This window comes from Alnus glutinosa, chromosome 1 (assembly GCF_958979055.1).
Source record: "Alnus glutinosa chromosome 1, dhAlnGlut1.1, whole genome shotgun sequence".
NCBI lineage: Eukaryota > Viridiplantae > Streptophyta > Magnoliopsida > Fagales > Betulaceae > Alnus > Alnus glutinosa.
In genome coordinates this window covers 1815151-1830013 of record NC_084886.1, presented here as the reverse complement: position 1 = coordinate 1830013, position 14863 = coordinate 1815151, and the positions used below count along the sequence as shown (strand labels likewise).

The window sequence follows — 14863 nt, the reverse complement described above, 5'->3', positions numbered from 1 at the left end:
TAGCAGCACAGTTATCTCCGTGACATGAATGAAGCCTCATTTACCATAATTTTCAATTACTTACGTTCAAACCATGCAATCTTGCACAAGTAGAAAAGGCAATGAGCAAACACAGCCATCACGCATCCTTGGCTCATCATTGTTTACATAAGGCTTCGCTGCTTTCCTAAAGAGAAAAAGGCACATAACACATCCTCCTAGTAGGCGACTCATGGCACCATCTTCTTACAGAATGAATCATAAACCCATTGCAGCTAAAGATCAACAGGGGATAGATTTGGCTTTGGAGAGTTAGACACCTATCAATTTTATGATTAGTAAGTTACACACACGCCACACCAGGAGATCTCAAACCCATGACCTCAGCCTCCACACCCTCGAACTACAGCCACTCAGCGAGTTCGAGATCCTGTCAATAATCTACCTAGTCTTTATCTCAAGAACAATCTCAAACAACCAACCAAAACATCCAAACCGAGAATAGAAATAGGTAGAACAGTATAAATCCTATAAGATAAAACCGACAGCCCTATTCATATTTCCAACTACCATGGGAATGAAGTCTTCAATGGGAAATAAACCATAGCTTTTGCAGAGATGTATCACATTGAGCACATCTATAATTTTCTCAAAATTATGACTAAGTGGAAGGCAAAGCCACAAACTTCACTTCCTCTTTAACCTAGAAAAACAGAACAAAAAAGGGAGACGAATCTCTCGAAATTCGCAAATCAGTAGACGTAAAACAGTATCGAAACCGATCAAAACCAAAAAGAAAATTCTTTCTACCCATTGTCTAAAGGTTCAAAATTCAAGGGCAATCGAGTACACTGTATTATCCAATTTTAGAAAAGCACATCACAAGAACATTGAATTTTCAATCCTACCAAAACGCCAAAACTAAGATCATCAGCCCAACTGACCTACTTCTTGGCGGGTTTCTTCTTGGAATTCACTGCTTGCTGTGGCTTCGGATGTTTCTCGGCCTCGCTTGGGTCCAACCACTTGAGCGGGTGGCGATTGAAGAAGGGCCAATTGGGGACCGTCACCAATGTGGTCAGAACCAAACCCCCAGCGAATATTAGGATCATCATCTGGAACGATCCTAATATGTAGCCCGTCGCGAACGCCACCACCGCGAATGCCAATAGCAGTATCTGCATCAGCTGCTCCGCTAGCTTTTGCCCTTGCCAATCCATCTAACCAGAATCCAAGAACAAGTTAAATTAGATTTTGGATCAAATTGTCATATTATGTGCCTTAAACCCTAGATCATCAATCTAATTGATAAAAGAACAAAACTTTACGGAAGGAGAAGCTTGCAGTGAAACCCTAGGTGTCTGTTTGGTTTCCCAGGAAGGGAGAAGGAAAAGAAAATTGAAACCTTTTACGTTTTATTTGGGCAACCTATAAACGAAAAGCTCCAGTTAAGTCGATTCAATAACGGAAGACTTCCGACTTGAGTTGATTTTTCAGTTCAACAGAACCCGAGAAAGGGATTTATGCGGAGAGAATCTTACTTTTTGTTGAGGTTTTTCTTCGATTTCTAATCAACCAAACAGAATGTGAAAGCCCAATTACTCAGAAGAAGCATGGGTTAGGTGCTATTGGAATTTGAGATCGGAATTAGGAAGGAGACCAAGACAATTCCCTAATTTTTTGCAATCAGCGAGACAGAGAGAGAGAGAGAGAGAGAGAGAGAGAGAGAGAAGTACCTGACCGAGAACGTGAAGAAAATATGACGTTCGAACGAGAGAGAGCATATTGGGCTCGGTTCAGAAACTACTTATACTGACTTATTGGGGTTTGGTTGGGGGTTAGGGAGGGCTAAATGGAAGACTAATGCTAAACAGTGGCCGTGGTTAAGACTTGGTTATCGACGCGGTTATTAACGAATCAGATAACATACATTTTAAACTAATTTTAAATTTTTTAACATTATTTTTTATTATTTTTGGCTAGTGTTTAAGATGAACCAATGTCGTTTTGGTGAATTTGTCTACATATATGTATACTAATCGCATTTACATACCTTAAAATCGCTATATGTATATAGTAGTTAGTTAGTTTTTTTTTTTTTTGAATAAGAATTCTCATTTAAATCATAAAGAAGAGGCTTGATCAGCCATTACAGAAGACTGAATGAAAGGAGGACAAACTCCTAACCAAGCACAATCTAATAACTGAGAAATTGCCCTTTTTGCCAAAATATGGGCTACCATATTGGTAGACCGTTTAACATGCCTTATGTTCACTGAGAGCAAACGTTCCAGCAGGATTTTGGTATCGTCGATCAGATGGCCAAAAGAGCTCCAGCACGCAGACCGCTGATTCAAAGCATTCACCACTATTTGAGCATCACCTTCCACTATGACTCTCGTCAGCCCACTGTCAATACAGAACCTCACTGCCTCCCATGCTGCCAAAGCTTCTGCAGTGGTAGGGTCTATGGTAAATGATACCACCTTTGCCCGCGCAGCCACCACTTCCCCCCTATCATCACGAGCAACTACTCCAAATCACATCCTCCTCAGTTCCTTATTAAGAGCAGCATCTCAGTTTACTTTCACTAAGCCCACCTGCGGACGAATCCACTTTGAAATAACCGAGACACCAAGAACTGAGGCACCGTTCAGCTCCTCTGCGACACACTCTGTCTCTTCCATTATCCCTCTTGCTTTCAGAATCAATTGACCCGGGGGCTCAAAACTGTTTCTGAAAACAAAGGAGTTTCTTTGGAGCCATATCAGCCGCATCACACTGAGAACTTCTGTAAAAACGTTAGCCTCTAATCTGTCCTGTAGATGACGAATAAAACTTAAGCCCTCATCCTCCTGGATTGATAGCTTATGTACTGATCTGCTACTTTCCTGCCACACTGCCACAGAGGATGGGCAGCTCCACAGAATGTGAAAGAGGGTTTCAGACTGAGTTAAACATAGAGGACAATAAGGGTCATCAATGATCCCTTTCCTGAATAAGGTCTCCTTTGTTGGGAGCATGTTATTACAAACCTTCCACGCAAAATTTCTTACCACCGGTTGGACTGGAAGCTGCCAAAGAGATTTCCAGAATAACTGGACTTCCTGATGCTTTGAGCTCTCCCCTAAATTAATCCATGCTGTCTTCTAGTCATTTCCAGGAAATAGGCACTCCGTACAGTAAAAAAACCATGTTTTGTGCCACTCCAGATTCTTTTATCTTCATGCTGCAAAGGACTAGGAACCAAACACTTAATCCTCTCCACCTCCCCAGGATCAAAATTCTGTCTGAGGGTGTTTAATCTCCACCAACCGGACTCTGGTTCTATAAGATCACATACTGGTGCCTCCGGGGTCTATCGAATTAGGAGAAGAATGTACCCAAAAATCTGGGGATGAAAGAAGCCATTTGTCCCCCCAAAATTTGACCTGTTTTCCATTACCAATCCTCCATACCAACCCGTTCTCCAGGACCTGTCTCGCCTTCAGCAGGCTACGCCATGCATAAGAGGGTTTGTGTCCCAACTTCGCTTGCAGAAAAGAGCCCCTGGAAAAATATTTTTCCTTCAGTATAGTGGCTAACAACGAATTTGGTTCTTGTAACAATCTCCACCTCTGCTTAGGAAGCAAAGCTAAGTTGAAGACTTCTAAATCTCGGAAGCCAAGACCACCATTCTTCTTGGAAAATTCTAGCCTCGACCAGCTCATCCAGTTCAAACCCCCTAAACTCTCTTTTCTCTGCCACAGAAGTTTATTCATCATGGATTCCATTTTCTTGCACAAGGTTTTTGGGAGCTGAAAAACGCTCATACAGTAGGTTGGGATTGCCTGCACCACTGCCTTCAAGAGTATTTCCTTCCATGCTTGAGACAAGAACCTTTCTTTCCACCCATCGAGCTTCTTCCTTACCCTATTCACAATACCTTCAAAGGTCTTTGTTTTAGAACGTCCCACCATAGAAGGCAATCCAAGATATTTGTCCAAAGAAGCGGTAGCCGACATCCCAATGGAGGAATGTATTAAATCTTTAAACCCACTATTGGTATTTCGGCTATAGAAGATTGCAGTTTTGCCACTATTAAGCTTTTATCCCGAGGTCAGTTCATATTGGTGTAACAACTGCTGGACATTGGACCACTCACTGATTGTTGTCCTGCAAAATAGAAGGATGTCATCCTCAAAAAAGAGATGACTCAACTGGTACCCTCTGGCCGCAATAGGGACCCTCGTGATTCTGCCATCTAGACCAGCTTTAGTCAACAAAGAGCTGAGGCCTTCTGCACACAGGAGGAAAAGGTAGGGGACAGAGCATCCCCTTACCTTAAACCCCGTGTAGGGGAGATCACCTCTTGAGGGACTCCATTCAGGAGCACTTGATATGACATTGACCGAACATACTGCATGACCAAGCTGATCCAAGGCTCCCTAAATCCCAACCTTCTCATCATAGCCTCCAGGAAGGACCATTCGACTCTGTCATACACTTTTGACATGTCTAACTTAAGAGCCATGTACCCTTTTTTGCCCTTCATACGGGTGTTCATGGAGTGCAAAGCCTCGTACGCCACCAGAATGTTGTCGGTAATGAGTCGCCCCGGCATGAAAGCACTTTGGTGTTGGGATATAATAGAACCCAGGACCACCTTCAATCTGTTTGACAGAACCTTTGCAATGAGCTTGTACAGGACATTGCAAAGGCTTATGGGCTGAAACTCACTTACACAGGCTGCATTAGTAATCTTAGGTATCAGAGCTATGTAAGTCAAATTCAAAGAGGGTTCAAAGGTACCTGAATTCAAGAAATAGAGTACTGCCTGTCGAACTCCTTCCCCCACAGTTGCCCAATGCTTTTGGTAGAAACAGACCCCAAAACCGTCAGGTGCCTTAAAAGGCTGCATTTGGGACAGAGCTATGTCCACTTCCTCAGGTGTGAAAACCCTTGAAAGCTCATTATTCATTCCAGTCGTGACTCTAGGGGAGACCGTTTCCAGCACTGCATCAACCCCCTGAGTCCCATTTGAAGAGTAAAGCTTTTTAAAATACTGTGTGAAAGCCTCACCAATAGCCTATGGGAGTCGTCCACCTTAATCCTTCTTCATCATGAATTTCAGCAATAAAATTGGTTCTCCTCCTTTGAGCGGCCCACGCATGATAAAATTTAGTATTTCTATCCCCATGTTGCAGCCATTGGCGCTTTGCTCTCTGCTTCCACCTGGTGTCTTCCATGTCCAGCAGCAGCTCTATCTCCATTTGGACAGCTTTTATATTCTCCTGATTGTCCGAATCCTCATGCCTCTGGAGCTGTTCCAATTTTTTTGACAGTGTCCAGATTTTCCTTCCCACATTACCAAACTTCTGAGAACTCCATGATGATAGAGCTGATCGGCATTTGTTTAATTTTTGTTCAGCAGCTGCCTGGGCTCCCCCCTCCTCTATTCCTTCCCATGCTGATTTGACTATTGATGCACACTCAGGATCCAGATTCCAACATGCCTCAAATTTGAAAGAATAAGGCCTCCCGCGAGACCCTTGATGGGGGAGAATTCGAATCCATAGAGGTTTGTGGTCTGAGCGCCTGGTTTCCAAAACGTTAACTTCCACAGCAGGAAATTGTTCACACCAACTTTCCGTGGCTAGAGCTCGGTCAAGTCTTTCTTTTACAAAATCCTCAGACCCCGCTTATTACTCCACGTAAATTTGGACCCTCGAAAGCCAAGATCACTCAACTGACAAGCAAGCAGAGTGTCTCGGAATGCCTCCATCTGCCCAGCACTACGCTTAGAGCCTCCAACTTTCTCTGTGGGATCAATTATCTCGTTGAAGTCCCCAACACAAAGCCAGTCGGTAGGTGAGTAGGAACTGAGATGGGATAGCATCTCCCATGCATCCTCATGGGATCCTCTGTTAAGATTGCCATAAAAACCAGTAAATTTCCATTGAAAATTAGAACCCCTCAAGGAAACTCTAGCACTGATATGTCTTGCTGAATAATTAATAATCTCCACTTCAGTCGAGTTTTGCCACAACAGTGCCAGACCACCCTTCATACCCCAAGGATCAACTGTCAAAAGACTATCAAAACCAAGATGACGCCTAATACTCTGTAACTTGGTACTTCTCATCATTGTTTCCATGAGAAATACCAAGACGGGCTTCTTTTCCTTCACCAAGAGGCGAAGTTCACAAACTGTTCGGGGGTTCCCAAGCCCCCAACAGTTCCAACTTAAGCAACTCATAGTTGCTGGCGGGGCTGCTCAACAGCCTCCGCCAATAAAGACAAAGTTTCTTCAACCTGCCCTGCATACCTCTTTTTGCATCGAGAATCCTCATTCTCGCCCAAGTCCGCTTCTTCCCGCCCCATTTTTTCTGGAAAATCAGTGCTGGCTGCTGAAGGAGCCAACCCTGGATTTCTATCTATCCTCTTCCAAAGCTTCCCTCCGTCATTTTCTTTCTTTTCCGAGAACCAAAGATGGGATGAATCCCCTGGTATTTCCTTTTTAGGCCCCTGTAGAGACACCCCTTCCAGTGGGACGGTAAAAGAAGAACAGGACCGGTCGTCAGGAGTCTTTGGGAGCTCTTTTGAGGACTTTTACGAGCTTGTTTGTTCAGAGTGCGTAACAGGTAACACTAAGCCAGTGTTGTGTGGGCCAGGTCCAGCCTTATTTCTACTAGCATATATCCCCTCTTGTTTTGACCGATTAACCGGCCCCTTGTGATGGGCCCCCTTTGCTTGCAGACCCACCCCATCAGCTCCATCCTTATTAGGAAAAGATACATGACTTGACCGTTTTTTGCCTCTTTTCCCTTTTTCCACCTTTTCTGCTAGGTTTCCCTTAGAGACAGAAACGTAACGGCTACCTTCCTTAAACGAGTGTTTTCCATGTATGGGAAACTCCCGCGTTTTTGAATCGACTTCCGGAAGATCCGCCAAACTTGACGTTACTGAGATCGATTTTCCTGTTTGGGAACCTTTTTCCTTTTCTGGTCCAGGCTTCACCGGCGTTGTTGTTCCGTCACCGTTGTGACAAGAAAGGTTTGGGGAGGACGGACAAGAGTCACCTTGCCCCTCCAAGAAACTGGGGCCTTTCGAAAAATCATCCGCCCTAAGCCAAGATCCCCACGCTGGTTTGCCATCTTTCACTACCGCCACGCAGCCTTTTTCGTCGTGAAGAATTTTTCCACATCTGTAACAGAACTCCATGAGCTTTTCATACTTAAAGGATACCCAACATGAATTCCCTGTGAGTAGGAGAGCTCTGCCTCTTTCCAGCGGTTGATACAGCTCTATATTCACTCGAACTCGCAGGAACCGACCCCAACCAACATCATCATCCGCCACCGCAACTTCATCAACCTTACCCAGAGTACTTCCAATCTTGAGCCCCACTCCCTTGTTCATACATCCCAGAGGCATATTATGGATCTGGATCCATATGGGAGTGTGCGTGAACGTCATCTGGGATGATGCAATCTTACCGTCAAAATCATTCAGCACCAAAATTGTTTGGTCATAAGACTAGGGCCGTCCTTCCAGGACTCTTTTCTTATCCTTTTCCTCAGAAAATTCAAAGAGCCAGATATGATCCTGGAGTTCTTTGAAAATTAATTTTCCTTCAACACGCCATATACGGACCATGAGGGATTTGAAGGCCTCTCGATTAAACTTCTTGATAGGTCCTAACCTTCCCACTAGGCACTTGGTACCTTTGCCCCTCAGATCTTCAGTATCGACGTCTTCAATCCGAATTCCGGTCTGTTCGATCACCCAGTGTCATGGGCATATTCCTTCCGAAATCCCCGTACACATCAACCATCTCCTCTCTGCCGTTAAGCCCGGTCAAAAGAAGAGAAGAAGAAGGACGGGACTATCAAACTCCTACACCGACAAGTCGGAAAGAGATGTTCACCGGCCACCCTAATTAGTTTAGGGTGATCATGTCATGTATAAAGTAGTTAGTTGCGGTTAATAATTGGTGAGTTGTATAGTCACATCCTCGCACTTCCTCATACCTATTTCTACACCTTATATGATTTTTAAAACCACAATTAAATTTGGGATAAATCTTTATTAAATTTTAGCTCAATTTAAAATACAACTTTCACCAAAACCAAAAAAAAAAAAAAAAAAAAAAAAGTAGCATTACTCTAAATGGAAAGCAGCACACCAGTCGGGATAAAATATTGCAATTTTTTTTTTAACATTGCATTTGGTTCCAGGTCACGTTCAAATATTCTTCTTTTTTTTCTAAAAAAAAAAAAAAAAAATTCGAGTTCTTTGGCCCTTTTTCGCTAGTAGAGACATTCCGTCTCAAGATTTCGAAAGGGTAAATTAGCGTGCAATTAGTTGGTTGGATAATTATTTTTGAATCTAATTTATAAAATTGGCAGTAACTTATAGTGTGGTAAATTGATAATGGGGATATAATTGGATCACTCATTAGTTATATCATATATGCAGGTTCAAGTTCAACCTTTGCTTACCTTTCTCACTGAATCATCGACTATTGCTCGCATTGTTAAACAATACACCAAGTTATTTTATTTTCTCTCGCCACCGTGACATTTGTTTTCCAATATTTAACTAGTTTTTACGATACCAGAGTCCCAACAGGTTGGTGCACACTGCACAACCTTACAACATAATGTCTTTTCAGAGGATATTTTTTACGTTAAATGACTATTTCGTTATTCTTAATTTAGTGGCAACACATATTTTCATTGGAATTGTATCAAAATTATTAAAATATTCAAAAATATATACTAAAAATAAAATAATAATAATAATTTTTAAAAAATAAACAGAAATTTTTTTTTGACAGCCACTACGACAGAACCACGAAGGTTTTTGTAAGAACACCCCTAGATCACCAGATCACTTCGTGGTTGCACCACTTCATAATAGCAACGCCGTCCACGTTCATAATAACATACTCTCTTTTTCAAAAGAATAGTTGTATCTTTTAAAATAACTATTCCATATAAATAAAATAAGTTCAACAGCAACGCCGTCCACGTTCACAAGCAAGGCCCAGTCAATTTTGCAAGACGACAAGATCAACTATAAAACTAATAGCCTCTTGGCAGTAAGTTGGATGATTCTTTTACTATTCTGATAGTTGGTTTTGGGTTTGAGACATGTTTCTGCATCAATAGCTTAACAGTTGTGTGGGCTTTCTTTCTGTTTTCTGGTTTTTTTTTCTCTGTATGTCCCGCAGTTTTGTTCCGCAACACGCCCTTTGCAGCAGGTTCTTTTAATAAAGAAACTTTCCTACTCATCTCCCTCAGGTAGGAAAACGGCAATTCTATTCTTCTTACTCTGCCGATATCACAACTTCAATGTACGGCCAGAGGGAACGGGGAATAAACATATCAAAAAGCAAAGTTTCGATGTAAAAGAGAGGGAAAAAACCATGGATTCAATAAGAATGAGCGACCAATCGATTAGGTAAAAAGCCCCACTATAACTGCCATTTTTCTTGCCATAAAGACTTGGACTAAATCACGATGCCACAAAATGTGTATCACACTTCCTGGAATATGATATGAGTAAAGCCGAATCTGAAGTATGGTGAGAACGCAGTAGTAAAGAACCAAGGGCAGGGCAGGGATGGCAAAACTGATGAAAACTCTAATGGGGGGTTGTGTATAAAAACTCTTGCATTCTTAGGCATAAAACAACAAATCTCCAAGAAAAATCTCAATGACGATTGAACTAAATAGAGTTTGAAAGGGAAAAAAAAGTCATTCAAATCATCTAAATAACAGCTCATTCTATATGACAATAAACAAGACTCCCATCAAAAGGCAAAAGAGTAGTAGCAACAAATTCGGGGACACCGTTTCAACTGTTGGTTCTACGACTGCCACTCAAGAGGAAGCACCGCTGCGTAGAGCTTGAGACTTTTTAGATTTGCTAGTCGCCAACTGGCTCTCAGGCTGCAAAACCAGGGCACATAAGAATCAAACAGAACAAAAAAGCAATCACAATTTCCAATCCTTCAGCACATTACCACCTTTTCAACTATACACTGAAGCAATAACGATGAATTACCTCTTTCTTGACAGGTTCTTCCTTCTCGGACAAAACCAACTCAATATGGCAAGGAGATGACATGTAGGCTGCCAGGGAAATAACGCAATTCAAAATAAACTACCAAAATAAATAGAAATAAATAAAATATAGCATCGAATTCTTTCGGAACATACGATTGATTCTTCCATGAGCACGGTAGGTACGACGCCTTTGCTTCTGTGCTTGGTTCACCTGGATGTGAGATATGTGGAGAGCATCAACATCCAGACCCTTCACCTGGAACATATTAAGTACAGGATATTAGTTAAGACTGAGGCCGAACAAGACACTAAAAAAGGAAAAGCAGAAGTAACATACCTCAGCATTACTCTCAGCATTCTTGAGCAAATCTAGGATGAATTTAGCAGATTTAGCAGGCCAGCGTCCTTGTCCATTTGAATGCCTGTTCTTCGCCTGAGCAGTCCGACCCACACCACGGCAGAAGCGTCGAAAGGGGATCGCCTGTTTGTGGGCAAGTACATCCTCCAAATATCTCTTAGCCTTGACCAATGGCAACTTTCTGATGGCAAAGGCAGTCTCCCTAGTGTTCTATGGGTAGACACAAAAGAAAACACAATAAGAATAAAAAAGTACATACAAGAAAAGGAATTAAAACAAACTTAACTAATACATTACATTAAATAACAAATTTAATTGAAGTTCAACATCCTGTTGAGTCTCAATTGACAAACAAAGTACAATTCTAAGGTCCAGCTTACAGAGAAATTAAGAACAAGGATAATTACAACATTTCAGAGGGCAAGACAATCACTGCAAATTGCATCTGGCATCATTTACTGAACCTTCAGTCACTAACAACTACAGAGGTTTACCCAATAATAATGCAAGTAATTTTCCTAAAACTTACTAGCCAACTTCACTATAGGCAAAAGGGCCTTGCTTTTTTACTCATGTTCCAGAAAAGATGAAAACAAGAATAAATATATGCTTCATTAATGAAGTCCAAAAGAAGTGAAAAGGAGCAAGACAGAGATCAAAGACCTTAATCCCAATATCTCCAAAATTTTACCACCTTATTCCCTTCCCAAGAAACAAAGAAGTGCGGCAAATAGAACCCTCAAGTACCAAAACTGAAAATACAAAACATTTCTCTTAATAGTTTTTGTGTGCTGTCCAATGTCCAACTCCCCCTATCTGGATTTCAAAATTCAATGGACCAACGCATATTGAACAAATATCCAGCTGTGTCCAAACCATATCCATATCTCACACATGTCAAACACAGGGCTTTGAAGTATCGGTGCTCATATAGGCAAAAAGACCTCAACTAGACTTTTATCATCAGGTTTTAAACCATATCTAAAAATGAAATCCAGCACTCTCATTCACGTTCAGAAATCTAAACAGCTTTAGAAACAAAATTCTAAATGTTCCATCATTTACTGAACCTTCAATCACAAACAATAAACAGAGGTTCACCCAATAACAATGAGACTGATATCCCTGACATTTACGAGAGGCCTGTTCACAGAGGCAACAGACCCCTGCTTTTTTCATCAGGTATCAACACCAAAACGACTGTAAAGAAAGGAAATAGAACAAGACCTCACAACAACAAAATTTCTACATTTTAAATATACCTAAACCAACTTTAAATCATACGCAACAAAATTACGGACTAGACTTTAAAAACACAATTTAGACCAACAAAGGCAGCAAGCAATATATAATCATCAACCTTAAGCCCAACAAAGGAGAAAGAAAAAGATCCAAGACCCGAAGCCCAATATCTCCAAAATTCCCTAATCCTTACTATGAGCTGTCCAGTGTCCAAGTCCCCCTATCTGGAATTCAAAATTCAATTGACAGACACAAATTGAACAAAGATCCAGATGTGTCTGAACTATATCTGTATCTCAAACATGTCAAACGCTGGGCTTTGAAGTGTCGGTGCTCATAGAATGTGATCATCCACCACTGGAGACCAATGGGATAGGCAAAAAGACCGCAAATTGGCTTTTATCATCAGGTTTTAAACCAATCTTAAAAGGAAACCCAGCATACTCATTCACGTTCAGAAATCTAAACAGTTTTAGAACCAAATACTAAATGTTCCATCATTTACTGAACCTTCAATCACAAACAACAAACAGAGGTTCACCCAATAACAATGAGACTGATATCCCTGACGTTTACGAGAGGCCTGTTCACAGAGGCAACAGACCCCTGCTTTTATCATCAGGTATTAACACCAAAATGACTGCAAAGAAAGGAACAGAACAAGACCTCACAACAACAAAATTTCTACATCTTACATATACATAAACCAACTTTAAATTATACGCAACAAAATTACGGGCTTGAACTTGCAAAAACACAATTTAGACCAACAAAGGCAGCAAACAATATATAATCATCAACCTTAAGCCCAACAAAGGAGCAAGAAAAAGATCCAAGACCCGAAGCCCAATATCTCCAAAATTCCCTAATCCTTACTATGAGCTGTCCAGTGTCCAAGCCCCCCTATCTGGAATTCAAAATTCAATTGACAGACACAAATTGAACAAAGATCCAGATGTGTCTGAACTATATCTGTATCTCAAACATGTCAAACGCTGGGCTTTGAAGTGTCAGTGCTCATGAATGTGATCATCCACCACTGGAGACCAATGGGATAGGCAAAAAGACCGCAAATTAGCTTTTATCATCAGGTTTTAAACCAATCTTATAAGGAAACCCAGCATACTCATTCACGTTCAGAAATCTAAACAGTTTTAGATCCAAATACTAAATGTTCCATCATTTACTGAACCTTCAATCACAAACAACAAACAGAGGTTCACCCAATAACAATGAGACTGATATCCCTGACGTTTACGAGAGGCCTGTTCACAGAGGCAACAGACCCCTGCTTTTATCATCAGGTATTAACACCAAAATGACTGTAAAGAAAGGAGCAGAACAAGACCTCACAACAACAAAATTTCTACATCTTACATATACATAAACCAACTTTAAATTATACACAACAAAATTACAGACTTGAACTTGCAAAAAACACAATTTAGACCAGCAAAGGCAGCAAACAATATATAATCATCAACCTTAAGCCCAACAAAGGAGCAAGAAAAGACTTGAAGCCCAATATCTCCAAAATTCCCCAATCCTTACTATGAGCTGTCCAGTGTCCAAGTCCCCCTATCTCGAATTCAAAATTCAATTGACAGACATATATTGAACAAAAATCCAGATGTGTCTGAACTATATCCGTATCTCAAACATGTCAAACGCTGGGCTTTGAAGTGTCGGTGCTCATAGAATGTGATCATCCACCACTAGAGATAAAAGGGATAGGCAAAAAGACCTCAAATTGGCTTTTATCATCAGGTTTTAAACCAATCTTAAAATGAAAACTAGTATACTCATTCACGTTCAGAAATCTAAACAGTTTTAGAAACCAAATACTAAATGTTCCATCATTTACTGAACCTTCAATCACAAACAACAAACAGAGGTTCACCCAATAACAATGAGACTGATATCCCTGACGTTTACGAGAGGCCTGTTCACAGAGGCAACAGACCCCTGCTTTTTTCATCAGGTATGAACACCAAAACAACCGTAAACAATTTAGACCAACAAAGGCAGCAAGTAATATAAAAACATCAACGCCATTGATTATCGCAAACCAATGACCTAAAACAACAGAACCTCGTGTTTCCATCAATAATATAAGATTACCTCAGAGAGAGAAATAAAAAACAGTACCATAAACACTTAAACACCAACCAAAAAAAGTTGAAGGTCAAACAGTAACAAATCTTAGTAGGTACCTTGAAATGAACCCTGAGGTCGGAGCCCCTGGCCTTGCAGGCTGTAATAAATTCAAACATGAAACAAACTATCAGATCTGAAATGATAAACGCTGAAACCAAAAACCCAACATACGAGAAAACCTGAGGTAGCCAGAAGCGTAAAAATGAAAATGGTACTTACATTTGGTGGGGTTGTCGGGCTCTCTGGAGTACTTCACCTGAAAAACCAAATACAGTCAGATTGTTTAGATTAGCGGAGATTCAGAGGAAGTGCTGTGCTTTTTGTTGCATTAGAGGAAAAGAAAGAGAGCATTCTGGATACCATGGCGGCTGATAACGATGAGGAAGGTGCAGCTGCCTAGGTGAAGCTTTGATTTGCTCTTAAGCAGCAGAGAGTAGAACAGGAGGCGGTAGAGTCGTTTTATAAAGGGTGAAACATGAAACCCTAATGGGTAATGTATTAGTGGCCTTTATTTGGGCCGGGCTTGAGTTGAGAGCCCAGCTAATTCAGTATTAAAACAAAAAGCATGTGATTGGGCCTACCTTTTTTCTTTTATATTTTTTTTAATAATTATGAGAAATCTTTTAAGCATAATTTATCACAATATTATACTATGTTAACGCAAAGAAAAATCTCATATATTTGAGTTATTCCAACTTAAATACTAAATCAATCTAGAAATTTGAACTTCAACTAATAATATGGAAAGTATATTTACTTGCCAGCCGAGACAATTCAATTATTGTTAGCTCCTACCCAATAATTATAAAAAAGGAACAAAAAACCAAAATTAAAACAAAAAAACTAATCCAGTTTAGGTCTTGTTTCTACGCAAACAAGACACGATATATAAATAAAGAGTAATATTACATATTATATTATCATTTCACCTTACTTTATTAGATCAATGAAATGACAATAAAATAAGGGTGCAGTATGTAGCATTATTCATACATAAATGTCCTAAAATAAGATATAATACATATTCGTACCATCTTTCTATGTTTTGTTATTTTAATACATAGTAAATAAA

At 40.5% G+C, this 14863-nt stretch overlaps 4 protein-coding genes and 5 non-coding genes across 9 annotated transcripts; all 9 read right to left on the bottom strand.

Annotated features, from left to right (window-relative positions):
* Positions 1-763: 763 nt before the first annotated feature.
* On the bottom strand, positions 764-1874 carry LOC133864779 (signal peptidase complex subunit 1-like). The gene is made up of 2 exons (XM_062301194.1): positions 1716-1874; positions 764-1199 (listed from the first exon to the last, which is right to left on the bottom strand). Exons 1-2 carry the CDS (start codon positions 1761-1763, stop codon positions 924-926), a joined length of 324 nt encoding a protein of 107 aa, XP_062157178.1. The 5' UTR covers positions 1764-1874; the 3' UTR covers positions 764-923.
* A 120-nt stretch (positions 1875-1994) lies between these two features.
* Positions 1995-7938, bottom strand: LOC133864769 (uncharacterized). The gene is made up of 2 exons (XM_062301186.1): positions 4771-7938; positions 1995-4687 (listed from the first exon to the last, which is right to left on the bottom strand). Exon 1 carries the CDS (start codon positions 7435-7437, stop codon positions 6571-6573), a length of 867 nt encoding a protein of 288 aa, XP_062157170.1. The 5' UTR covers positions 7438-7938; the 3' UTR covers positions 1995-4687; positions 4771-6570.
* On the bottom strand, positions 2103-4939 carry LOC133858376 (uncharacterized). The gene is made up of 4 exons (XM_062293834.1): positions 4302-4939; positions 3363-4032; positions 2630-2927; positions 2103-2509 (listed from the first exon to the last, which is right to left on the bottom strand). Exons 1-4 carry the CDS (start codon positions 4937-4939, stop codon positions 2103-2105), a joined length of 2013 nt encoding a protein of 670 aa, XP_062149818.1.
* Positions 7939-9665: 1727 nt separating the features above from the next.
* On the bottom strand, positions 9666-14263 carry LOC133864759 (large ribosomal subunit protein uL22y). Its single transcript, XM_062301175.1, has 7 exons — positions 14152-14263; positions 14011-14047; positions 13848-13888; positions 10372-10602; positions 10188-10290; positions 10033-10100; positions 9666-9917 (listed from the first exon to the last, which is right to left on the bottom strand). The coding sequence occupies exons 1-7, from the start codon at positions 14152-14154 to the stop codon at positions 9849-9851; spliced, it is 552 nt and encodes a 183-aa protein (XP_062157159.1). The 5' UTR covers positions 14155-14263; the 3' UTR covers positions 9666-9848.
* Positions 10834-10960, bottom strand: LOC133859034 (small nucleolar RNA snoR74). The gene has a single exon (XR_009898700.1). It is a non-coding gene; the product is annotated as a small nucleolar RNA snoR74 (small nucleolar RNA).
* On the bottom strand, positions 11440-11568 carry LOC133859029 (small nucleolar RNA snoR74). The gene has a single exon (XR_009898695.1). It is a non-coding gene; the product is annotated as a small nucleolar RNA snoR74 (small nucleolar RNA).
* LOC133859028 (small nucleolar RNA snoR74) lies at positions 12122-12250 on the bottom strand. The gene has a single exon (XR_009898694.1). It is a non-coding gene; the product is annotated as a small nucleolar RNA snoR74 (small nucleolar RNA).
* LOC133859027 (small nucleolar RNA snoR74) lies at positions 12804-12932 on the bottom strand. Its single transcript, XR_009898693.1, has one exon. It is a non-coding gene; the product is annotated as a small nucleolar RNA snoR74 (small nucleolar RNA).
* On the bottom strand, positions 13481-13609 carry LOC133859026 (small nucleolar RNA snoR74). The gene has a single exon (XR_009898692.1). It is a non-coding gene; the product is annotated as a small nucleolar RNA snoR74 (small nucleolar RNA).
* Positions 14264-14863: the final 600 nt, after the last annotated feature.